The following is a 13,011-nucleotide window of genomic DNA, read 5'->3' on the forward strand; positions in this document are numbered from 1 at the left end:
ACCAGATTTCTCCAGCCGCTTTACACACTCGACCGGCCTGGATTACGTGAAACATAACGCATCCACTGACGACGTCGCCTTGCCGTCTGGAATAGGAAGGAAGTTTCCGTGCTGGAGACTTGTCCCGAAATTCTCTTCCTTCGATGATCTCGGATTCCGGACAACATCCGTCGTCGACTTCGGTGAAGTTCAGCAAGCCGATTCAAACTGACGCGAGAAGAATTCGTCGGAATTTAGGAAAACAGAGAGGAGATAACGCTCTAAGTTTCTATCAAGGAAGGAAATGTGGTTCATTGATTTCCTTTCTTTTATTTTTTTTTAATCTTGTCAACTAAAGGAAAATACGGATAATCCAGCAGCAAAGCGATCGCTGAGGGAGAAAGCAATGCAATAAACGATCGAAATTGGAGGTTGCTTCGCCAGCACGCGTTTAGTCGAGAATGCTTCTTCCATAGACGAGAAGCTCTTTTGATCGGTCACCGCTTTGGATGCTCGAAATGCCGTCATCTACGAGCACGTAAGAACACATACGGTTCCTCCTCTGACTATGCTCCTTCCTTTACGACCATTTATGACTACATGAACGCACGGATGTATCTACGATCTTTCGTGTCTGTGTATATACATACGTAAGTGCTCGTGAAAATAGGTGCACACGAGATCGAGCGTGTATGTTCACCCGTAAGATCGTTCGCTCGTGAGCGCGGATATATGAGAGAGAAGCGAATTCACGAAGCGTTTCTAGGTACTCTCCTTGCAACGGGTTCCTACTTCGGCTAGTAAGAGAGCGGAGCTCACGAAGGGAAAATCCTTTGGCCAGCGAAGCTTGGATAATCGCACTTCGACGTATACCTCTTCTATGTGAGACAGAGAAAGAGGATAAGAGATAGAGAGTATAAAAGATAGAGATAGAGAGATAGAGAGAGAGAGAGAGAGAGAGAGAGAGAGAAGAGGAGGAGGAAAGGGAGAAGATTCGCTTTGCTGCAATTGCAGCTTGCCTATCCACGTGGAAATCATAGCTCGCTACGAAAACCATCAAGACTCGAAATTGTCCAGAAACGCTTCGCGGAATGTCCTTGATAGAACTCCTCGAGGGCTTCTATCGTGATTCGCTACAGAAGGCGACCCTTCAGGGATTTGGACGTAAAGAGAGTTCCTGAAAGATAGATGGAGATCTCTTTGTAATTCGATGTCTCTTCCTTTCTCTTCCTCTCTTTCATCATCTCACATATGCAGCCAAATGTGTATCAGATCCATTCGCAAATCGAAAGCATCCACGAGTTCGAAGGAATCTAAGTTTCGATGCTTGTTGGGTATTGATGTCACTGATCTGGTTGGACATTCGTGAAAAGCATCAATTCGCTTTTTATTCGCAGATGAGAGAACGTGTCTCTTTACGATTCGAAAGATCGTAGAAAATTCTTTGTTTTTCAATAAAGTCGTTTCTGCGACCTAAAAAATGTTGAAATCCATGCTGATAAGCCGAATACTTCCATATCATAGAAAATTACTTTTATCTCGTCTCGATATTACCTAATCCCGTTATCGTTATCGTGTGACCGTGAATGAAAAAGAGAGAACGAGAACGCAAAATTTACTAGGAGTGCCAATGTTTAATCGATACGTCAACGTTCTTGTTTTCTTACGCAGATTTCACGCGCGATTAGATCGAGCTTATCGTCATCGAAACGAGACAATGCAAACTCTGTGGCAAATGCGCCGTTTATTCGGTGATCTGTTCGCATTGGCAAGCGAATTTCTCGATGGAAAGGGGAACGGGCGTAGCTCGTGAATAATTGAAATTTAGATTGCAAAGTTCATGGGGCGCACGTTCCAGATTTATCCTCGATATCCGAGCTATGGCATAGAAACAGCGGACTGAGGTGGAAGCGTGACCACGATTCGATGACAATATGAATGTAATAACTGACCAGCATGATAAAGCACGTCCGTTCGATTTTCGGTTTACTTCGTTTTAAGTTTCTCGCTACATGCAACCGGTAAGAATCCGAAACTACGATCCTCTCAGGGGTCAGGGGTAAGTGCCATATTGTGGAATCTAAAAGTGTGTGCATGTGTGTGTATATGAAAGAGAGAGAAAGAGGGAGAGGGAGAGAGAAAGCAGCTCAAGTTTGAGGTTTGAGGTTCACCGTCTCGCACTAGATAGAACTCGTATTGGATGTCATCGCGAGAGAGATTACGTGCCGGTTTGAAAGAAGCTTCTACCTCTCTTCTCTCCTATCTCTTTCCTTTTCGTGCCCACACCCTCGAGCTAGTTCAGCGAGCAGCACTATAGCCGACTACCCTTCTCTTTTCCATCCTCGCTTTAACTCTCTCTCTCTCTCTCTCTCTCTCTCTCTCTCTCTCTCTCTCTCTCTCTCTCTCTCTCTCTCTCTCTCTCTCTCTCTCGCCCTACCTCAGTCTCGTCGCACTTCACGTATTATCCTCCTTGTCGTTCTCCATTCGTTACGATGTGCGGCATACCACACAACCTCCACCCTTATTCCGCCTCTTTCTTATTCGTTCCATCCTACTCCGTTTATAGATCACGATTTTCCCTTAACCCCGCTCTATCATACTCGACCTCTTCCTCCTTTTCCAGGCAAGTCGAATCCCCATCACATTGAAAGGAGCCAGCTTTCATATCCCATTTGCCCCTATTTTTCATAAGCGATATTAGAATCTATCACCGAGAGCCGCCAGGCATTTGTCGACGACGAGAATCGACGAAGAAGGGTGAGAAAGTGAGAAAGAGAGCAAGTGGGATGGTGCAGCGGATACCGATAAAAAAGATAAAGAGAGTCCCGATTATCGGGAGGGTCGGCTGCCTTGATCGCCAACGATTATCGACTCTATTGAAGTTCCGACGTGAATGAATCCAGAACAGAGTCAGTCAGCTTCTTCTTCGCCTTGGTTCCTTTACTCCCGCCCTATCGGGAGGATGCAAGCGAGTACTGGAAATTAAGTTGGCCTATTTTCCACTCTCGTTGCCAGATATTTCATTCATCACAGTCTCTCGATCCTTCGAATCCTCGATCAATTTTCAGTCAGTTATACGACACTTTTATACTGAGAGAGAAGACTTAATAATGTTCCTTTCTCCTGTCTTTCACATTACCAGCCGATGTGGGTGTTCGCTTTACGATCACACTTTTCTTGGATATGCTATTCGATTCTAAAAAATGCACAGTTTATTCCATTTTATATAAAAGAGAGAGATAGAAAATGAGAATAAGAGAGGCAAAGAGAGAAAGGGAGCAAAAGAGAGAGAGAGAGAGAGGAAAAGAAATAGAGAAAAAGAAAGATAGAGAGAGAAAGAAAAGAGAAAGAGAAAGAGAGAAAGAGAAAGACTTCAAACCAACGCTTTTTTTCGAAGCAACATGCTCGCTATGCCGACAGCATGATTGGCCCGATCCCAAAGACGTTTCTAAAATTTACGACTCTCAAGGGGCAAAGTCATCAGCTGATAACGTGGGCAGTAAATTTTAGTATCACGCATAGGACCTTTTTATATTCAATCCATGAAGCACATAGCTACACCGAAATTGAATTTTCTTTTTCTCCGATTAGCCTTGTGATGCAGCTTTCAGCCATTCCAACTTCGCGACGAATTTTAACCGATCAAATGTGCGAGATGGTATCCAATATATTATCAATTTTCGAATCATTTGCACCCATATCATGACAAACACGACGATCGAATATCCCGTCGAATTAATGTTATTTGTCTTTGGCTACACCGATGGCGCACTGACATTCACGAATTACCGTAATTAGTAATTACAGCCCCGGCCGTTAATTACCCGGCTTGATGTTTGCTAGCGAAATGCTGGCATTGTTGATTCGCTAAACAGGTAGAGCAGGCTCTCTATGCATTTTCGCCATATTTTCTCAAGTCGTAACATTCTATATAATATATACCTACGCATAACGTATACTATGTACATATAGGTATATACGTATGTATTTTCCATTGGTGATTTGAACGTCACTAGAACGCTCCATTTTCATTCGGTATTCACGCATCGCATCGATTTTGATTGTTACAAAAAAGAACAAAATTTCACTCACCTCTGTGCCTGTTGGTTTGCTTGTCGAACATCAGCATCGCGTCTTCGATCTGAAATTCAAACGAAATTGTTTTGATCAGTATGAATCTCACTTTAAAATGTTCGCTTTAAAAATAATATTTATCTATTACGTCATATGGCGATCGTATTCTTTGTCGAAGAATGATTGGATCGAAAGTGATTTTTTTCTTTTTTTTCATCCGCTAGATCGACATGATAACTCAAAATCAACGATGAAATCGCACGAAGTACGAAGGATTCGATGAAGGGTGATAGAGAAATAAGATACTTACTTTGGTCTAGACTGCGAATCGTAAATTAAGAGGATCGACATTGGTTGGGGTCTTCTGTTTGGATTTGGCGTTAGGAAAGCAACCCTTTCCCCACATTAGGGATCTGAGCGACCCTCTTTGGAAGCCGCAAAAATCGTAAACATCGCCACTGATGTGGAACACATACAATATAAATGCGAATACTCGCATGAAAATACTCACAAAAATCCTAAGCGTTATTTAAACACTTTACGGAACGTATATGAAATTTTGATAACCACGTAGTGTATATATGCGTAGAAAGACAGTTTCTAATATTCTAAAAGAAAAATGTAATGACGCGTTGAATAAAGTCTAAGTTCTTTATTCGTCATCTTTTATGATACTATTCTAGACTCAAGCTTATATCTTAAACATCATTCTTTTCTTTCGTTTCTCTTTGTCACTCGTTAAGTAAACTTAACACTCATCGATGTACACATACGTATGCCTTTATCACCGAAGTCGCAAACTTTATAGTGTAGTATTACGAATTATCTTTTACATTATTTATTTATTCCATTTTTTTACTATAGGAAAAGAGAGAAATTATATTGGCTGCTACAATTGATCTTATTCTCCTTAATTTTAATAATAGTAAAAAGAAAAAAAAACTTGATCCCTCTGTCAGAAATATCTAAAAAAGTTTCAATAAATATTGCATCTTTTATTGTGCTTACTAAACTGCGTAAAAAAAGTTGTTAAAAATTCATGAGTTTTGAACTATTTCTCCCTCTATCACCAGTCCTTAAAAAGATTTTGTTTAATATACATTTTGGAATATCTCTGAATACTCTATTTTCATAAATATTAAAGAGTTATGTGTTAAAATTTTTTTCCAATTAAATAAATTAATTATTATGAAATTTGAAGTCTATTTTAGCAATTTTCTTTAATAAACCGGTTTCAGAACGCAAAAACTTGAATGTATAATTTATGAAAATTATTATATATTTATGAAAATATTAATTTTAATTATGACACCTTAACAGTTTTTATTAATAAAATGAATTTATAAGCATTGACATTCTCATTCTGTTTTTACAGCTATCTACGAAAATTGCTTTTTTTTTCCTTCTGCTGAAATTTTTAGTTGACAATACAGAAAATTGGGCACATTTGTAATATGAATATACTACTTTCACGGACTTAATCAATAGAAACGAAGTTAAGAGAACAATCACTCAAACTTTATGATATTTACTTCTATTTTTAAGATGATTTTATAAAATATCTTGGTAGTGTTGTTTGTTTGTGCAATTTGTCCGGTTTGATGGTGCAGTTTCTGCAATTCAGCGTTTATTGTTTTCTAGTTTATAAATTAATAATATATTACAAAGTGCTGGAATCAATACCTGGAACTTCTTAAGCAACTTGCACTTTATTATTCAGAAATAAAGAATCCAGAAAATTTGTATAGTATATTAGAAGTTGTCCTTCAAGCAGTTTTAGACAAGTGTAACTATATCTGTGTGGATATGTAAAAAGTACTTTAGGTTGTGATGACCTATCAAAGGAAATCACGCAGTTTTCGAAATTTTATTTTTCAGAGGAAAAGCGAGTGGAACGCGCATGCTAGAAATTATAATAATTTCTGTAATAAAAATCATTCTTGGTTAGATGAAAGAATTAAATTTTCTACGAGTAAATGATATAATAAACATTTTGGAAAACCTTTATCTTTAATATGTAGAGGCAAAATTAACAAAACATTAATATAATATTATTACAGATAAAGCCAAGATACATTTATAGTAACATTAGAATAACTTGTATTTATATTATGAATCTATAACTGAAGCTAAAGAACTATTATCTCAAAAATATCATTATTACTGAAGTATATGTAAAAATATCTTCAAAAAATTTGCTGGATCCTACAATTTTGAAGATACTTCGACTTCTAAAGGAAATATGTATTTTAAATGCTAATAATGTAAATAATCATAATTTAATAGTAAATAGAGTTGCGATGGAACATTAGAAATAAGCAAGTATAAATAAAGATTTGAAGATTCCATTATTTTCGATTCAAGTATATTTACTTCATTTCTTGTTCCATTGCAAGTTATATCAGATGATCTAAACAATAAAGAAAAAATTATGTTTCAGCAGAATTATCAAACAGTCTCATCAAGATTTCGCATGATTTATGGGAAGATATGTAACACGGTATCAGAAAATCCCGCAACATAAAGATGCCGATTGATCTGCAAAGATTTTAATAATATCGATTTGGCCAAGAAACGAAATATCGAAGATGAATCAAAATTGAGATTTGGAATATTGCTTTGAATAAGATTTTTTGAATACTTACTGTATCTATCTTATAATTTGATCATCTGCCAGTGGCAAATTCGAAGAGAAGACAATAAGAGAAAGGTAGCGGAAAATAAGAAGAAAGTAGAAGATTTTTCAGAATTGGAATGGGTTTGCTTGTAGATAAATCGAAGCCGGGATTCAGTACAAATAAAGTGGAAATATTACGTCAGCAAAAATTACAAGAATCGATGAAGAAATAATAAAATGTTTCCACGTAAGTTTAATGACAATTTCAAACATACACCGAATAAAAATAAACCTTTTTAAAAACATATTACTTAGAAACTGTAGAAAAATTTGTAAAAATATATCCGTGCTATAATATGCCAATGACTGTACATAAAATATTAATTTATTCCGTGGTCATTATGAAACTCGCAAAATAATAACAAATTCAGAGAGCATTTCTCTATAAAATTGTCTGAAACGAAACTAAAAACAAAAGATATTTTCAATAATTTATTTGTTTTCTCAGATCCATAGATAAGTAACATGAAAAACATATATCTCAAAAAAGTAAAAATTCAGTTTTTAGTAGGGGAAAAAGAAAAAGAAGAAGAAAGAGAAGATTATAAATAATTAATTAATTAATATTGTATAATAAATATAAAGAAATTACTAAATATAAAATAGAATATATTTTACATTATTATACTTAGATCTAAATAATTATCATCATTTTTATATTTCATTAAAATTATTTTTATATTCAATATTTAACGTTAAAAAGGTGAATTATTATCATTTTAGAATCATTTATCATGTAATTTATGGGATATTTATTCTAACAATTTTTCATAGATTTAAAAATTATTATTTTTGGCTAGAATTTTAACGAAATTTGCCACTGTGCGACTGTTCTAACCATTAAACTATTCAAGTCCTTTAGTTATTTTCACGTATGCCCACCTGTATAAAATGGAGGTGCTCGCTATCATATTATAAGTTCAATTTTTACAGATCTTTGTTTCGAAACGAATCCCAACTGAACGTAATGGCCTTATACTCGCCAGCTCAAGATTTATCTTTTCTTTACGAAGATGTAACAAAATAATTCGTCTCGCATTTAGCGATAGAAAGGATAATATAAAAAATAAATTGCTTCCTCTATCTAAAAAGACGTTTTACAATCTCACGACATTAGTGATAAAAGAAAAAAATAAAAAGACAAAGGAAGGAAATCCGATGAGTTGGCTTGAAAACGATGCACACCACACAGGCGTCACATTACAAGAATATCTTCCTTGGATATCGTTCAAGACGAAACGAACGAGGAAGAGGATGCGAGGACCCTCAGGTGAGGTTGATCTCGAGGAATGATTTTTGCAGGAAGACGAACGCCTGTCTCGAAATCTCCGGGAGGATCGCTCCTGTCCTTACGGGAACTACATATGTGTCGTAAAACACAGCTGGCCCGAGATTTAGAAAGCGTGCTGCCGAGAAAGGCGATGCTTTCCTGAATCTCGTGAAGAAAAGAGTAGTAGGTGGAGAGAAGGAAGAGAGGAAGGTTACGGGTACGGTTGGATAGGGGATGTGTTGTCAGAGGCTGAAGCGTGGCCTGGACTTGAAGAGGAGTGCGAGTATGTGAGAGAGATAGAAAGACATTGAGAGAAAGAGAGAGAGAGAGAGAAAGAGAAAAAGAAGATAGAGAGAAAGACGCCGCAGCTAGTAGGATTTATGGGACAGAAGAAACAATAGGGATTACCTCTACCCTCTTTCCTTCTTCTGCAGTCGACCCTTCCGCGTTACGTCCACTAGAATTCGTCCTCGTTCTTTCTTCTTCTTTTCCTGAGAAAGCACAGCATGCGCGAAGACGATAAAAGTATCAGTCCTAGCTGGATGAGAAAACGGATCGGAGTTATTGCCAAGATCGAATCGCGCTAGAAAGAAAGGATAGAAATATGCTCAAGGACGCCGAATGGCGATTTCATGCGCGACAATCGATGAAATTTTTCATGTCACTTCGATATCCGTTTTCTTCCGTATCGTACATATATTTCGAAATGTTTCTATTCTTATCGCGATCTCGCTTGGCTAGGTCTTTTCCCTAATGTGATTAGAAGTCGATCGAAATAATTTACTAAGTTGAAGGATATAAAAGTGTAGTTTCGCAAAGAATGAATTATACAGCTTTTCCTGAAGAAAAAGAGAAGAAAAGAGACTTGCAAATTATTTAATTGTTTGACAGACTTGATAAATATCAATCATCTTATATTAGGATTGATACTTAAGAAAAGAAGAATATAAAAAAGGAATAGAACGTCTTTAATTTCTAATTTGATTCTGATCGATGAGGATAATATGTAAATGTATACGTTATAAGCCACGTATAAAGGAATGAAATGTACAAGTTTAATTGTGTTCGTTACCCGTTTCTAAGGAGAAGTTTTTAATAACATTTCGTTTAAAACGTTTCTTACTTACTGTGAGAGAAGCCTGTCTCTGTCTTTTCTAGAAGTGAACAATTATGAATGCTACGATTTTGAAAATTAGAGAAGTTATCGTATGCAGCTGTGCTTTATTTATATGAATAACTTGATCAGCAACTGTGTGTTAAGAGTTACAACTAACAGCTAAGCGCAGATTGGCACCAGAGATATTCCTTTCCATGTTGGCAATCTGTCTCTCTTCCAAGTTTGAAGCTTGGCTTTCTCTTTCTCACTCTCTCGAAAGAGGCTTGTTTGAATATCGTTAACCGTTTCTTGCTAGAGAGAGAGAGAGAGAGAGAGAGAGAGAGAGAGAGAGAGAGAGAGAGAGAGAGAGAGAGAGAGAGGGAGGGAGTATGAGAGAAAAGAGAGAACCGACTAACGCAATACTATTTAAGGTACATTCAAGAGAAACGCAGTAGAAATAAAGCTCGGTTAGTTTCCACAGGATTTCGTTAACATACGAGAAAGAAGAAGGAAGATACGAGGGAGGAGACATTTAGAAACGACTATAGCTCATTCCCAATTGTTACGATCTTCGTCTCACATCGTCAAAGTTGTTCTTGATTCTCGTCGTTTTCATCTTTCTTCTTTTCTCCCCTTTCCTCTTCTATATCTATTTCTATTTCTCCTTTTTTAGCGCGTCTCTTTGAATAGTTCAGTTTTTTGAGTATCGCAGATAAAAAAAAAGATAAAGAAATTCGGTCTTCTAGTCAACGTTTGTTCTGTTCTTTGTTTTAGAAGAAGAAGAAAGTAGAAAACAAAAGAAAAGAAAAGAAGTAAAATATAACACAACATAATAGGGAATGAGAGGTAGATACAAAGAGGAAAAGAAAGAAGAGATGAGACTTCTAATGAAAACGGAAGAGGGATCTCTGCTAGGCTAAGGCTAGACCAACACTGGGAAACGAATGCGTCTTTTTCTTTCTTGTATCCTCACAGAAATATATACCCTTTCATTATTTCTTTACGTTATGCTTTTGTCGCATTAACACCTACGCATAATGTATCTACTAGAAGTTAAATTAAAATCACAAACCACATATATAGAACGTCTTCTTTTACATTGAGAAATTAATTTCTTTTCTAGCTTATGTGAAAAAAAAAATCGATAATATACATTTCTTTCGTACACGGTCGAGACGCTTATGAGATTTTGAAACACGAAACATTTTGAAAACACGAATTAATATCCACGAATAAAGAACAAAATCAGTTTCAAAATAGTGATAATCGTAACTATTGATCGAGTTTTCCGCTGACAAATAAAAATAGAAGGATGATTTAAGCGGAAAAGAAAAAGTAATTCATTTTAAATATATCTTCTCTTTCCACAGTAACTTTGACTTTTAAACTCCGTTGCATTTTTTTGATTTATGTAATTTCCTAGAAAAAAGAGCCCAAAGAGGTTCTCCTTTCTCTTCGTGTACTTTGATGTCCCCCAAGTCGGAATGGAATTTCTCTCCAGCATTAACTCGTCGAATCGATATTAATCTTTCTTTCAGGCCATTTCTCACGATTTTCTTTTCCTTCTCGCTCGCTATATCATGCTTTTTATATTTCCGTTAAAGAACCATTATTGAAATGATTGTACTTGAGAAGCCGCTAGGCACGTCCCCAGCTTCATCTTCCTATTTCATATCTATCGGATACTCTGTTAAAAACGAATCAGTATAAACACGAATACTTAAATATTCATTGACCGTAGTAATTCCCTTGTATTTGTTATAAATTCCATTCAGTTTACCTTATATTCATCCAGTAATTAAAATGGAAATGAGTATATCGAAAGACGATAATTTGGGATCATTCGTTTGAACCCTATCTAGTCTCGTAAATTATAAAACGCTCAACAGGAAACGTCGTATTAGTGGGCTGGAAGGAAAAGAAAAAAGGGATCGCGTATAATTTAGTAGAATTCTCTCTTTCATCCCCAGTAGCGGAAAAGTTACACAAGGTGGTGAAGGGAGACTTTATCCCAAAGGAGTAATCGAGCTCTTGCGAGCGAAGAAGGGCGTACCTTATTACAAGTTCGATTCTAGTTGCGTTACTGCTCTCAGTGGACCGAATTGTAGATTGCTGTCTTACCGACCGCGCTTCTTTTATACTACTACGACGCGTAGTTCCCTTTTCTCAACCCTCTGGCATTTTCAGCCCCTAGCGAGGTTTTCATGGTCACACGCTCGTGGCTTTCCTTATTCGATAGGCCGATGTTAAAGGATTCGCGAAACTGGGTCAAGAGAACTGCCGTGGAAACAGATTTTTATAATGTCGCTCTCGTGAATAGAAACGAAGAGAAAGAGAGAGAGAGAGAGAGAGAGAGAGAGAGAGAGAGAGAGAGAGAGAGAGAGAGAGAGAGAGAGAGAGAGAGAGAGATCTATATGATATTTTAATGAACCAAAAGTCGAAGCTTTCTTTCAAAACTTGTTACAGTATCCGGTAAGAAATTTAGATATTGTCCTCCTTAAAATGACGTTCTTTAATTATTAACATATACGGTTACTCGATCGTACTTGAATAGCTTCCATGACATTTAGAAAATCTCTTCTTAAGACGAGAAAGAGGATTGAGAAAAAGTGACGCAATAGCGCCAAGTATAGGGATTTCGTATAGGTGCGGTTTCGTTAATACAAATAATACTATAACAGAAATGAAACGATGCCAACGATATACGCTCGAATCTATTTAATATCACTCTCATTAGTTCTACTTGATAATGAAATTGAAAAAACACGTATAACAACGTCGTTTGACGATATAAATCCATTGAATTTAATAACGTGGACGCGAACATTGTTCGTATAATGATGATGTTACACTCAACGCGAACGTTCATGGTTTTCATTAACGCAAAATATGTAAAAATATCGGTAGACTTCGCGTTTAAATCGTTCAACCTACATACCTAACCACCGTGTTGGCCAAGAATCGCCGTCGTTGGAAGATATGGTCGTGAGGTAACTTAATGCGATAATCGATTCCCACGAGAAGCTCGTAATTGCATTTAGAGATGCGAACGAAGCATCCTGAAATAAACACTCCTCGCTGGCGGTTGAGAGCGTTCTCGGCGACGATTCCTAAAAGGATTCAACCAGCCCCTACCATCGTTGTTGACTTTTTTTCTTCGCCAACGTCGGCTCGTAAAACGACGTGAATTTAAACGAAACGATACCGATTTACAGCCCACCCACACCAACCGTTCGTTCCTCTTTCTCTCACGGGTACCGGTACCAGCATTAACAGGGTGGTAATTCTGGAATTTTCGAAGTACGCGGGCGTATCGCTTCTCTCTTTCACCTCTCCCAAACCACCCTCTTCCTCGTCTCCTTTCACCTTTTTCTCCCTCCCTCCCTCCCACCCTCTCTCTTTCTCTCTCGCTCTCTCTCAGTTCTCTCTCGTTTCTTTTTCTACTCCATTCGGAATAAAACGAGGCACAGGCGAGCTGCCAGACAGGGACTTCGATGAGTCTCGTCGTTCTTTTACACTATCTCTCGCTCGGTACGCGTTCTCGTAGCAAACTGCAACGCGAACGCCGGCGGCCCTTGTACCCAGTGGATTTAGTATGCGCCGGGGTGTATTAAATCTCTACCGTTCCAGAGATTCCAAGCCTCGCTTTAGTTTCGTTTCCGATGCCTCTCTTCGTTCCTCTTTCTCCTCGTGCCTCCACGTTCGCTCTTTCTACCCTCTCTCGACGCGCTATTGCAAGAGAGCAGGTCGCTTTCGAGCTCGCACTCGAGGCCCTCCTTCCAGGCCCTACTTCCAAACCTTGCATCCACGTCCGCTTTGCTAGCTGTTTAACGAATTCCTCTCGCGATTCTATTCATCCCTCTCCTGCTAGAATGCCTAGCGCGTTTCACACTCGCGCCTTGCCTGCGAAAGCAA

The 13,011-nt window shown here is 37.7% G+C and overlaps 1 protein-coding gene across 8 annotated transcripts in view; it reads right to left on the reverse strand.

Moving 5' to 3' along the window:
• LOC122632890 (RNA-binding protein Musashi homolog Rbp6) overlaps window positions 1-13,011 on the reverse strand; it is a 583,922-nt gene that overhangs the window by 97,746 nt on the left and 473,165 nt on the right. For all 8 annotated transcript variants that reach the window (XR_006327969.1, XM_043820192.1, XM_043820201.1 and 5 more), the window contains one exon: window positions 4,072-4,120. Coding sequence is in view for 7 of the 8 variants with exons in the window: in XM_043820192.1 (XP_043676127.1) it covers window positions 4,072-4,120 (49 nt within the window). In the remaining variant the exon portion in view is untranslated. The remainder of the gene's footprint in view (window positions 1-4,071; window positions 4,121-13,011) is intronic.

The sequence above is a fragment of the Vespula pensylvanica genome, chromosome 1, assembly GCF_014466175.1.
Source record: "Vespula pensylvanica isolate Volc-1 chromosome 1, ASM1446617v1, whole genome shotgun sequence".
NCBI classification, from domain to species: domain Eukaryota; kingdom Metazoa; phylum Arthropoda; class Insecta; order Hymenoptera; family Vespidae; genus Vespula; species Vespula pensylvanica.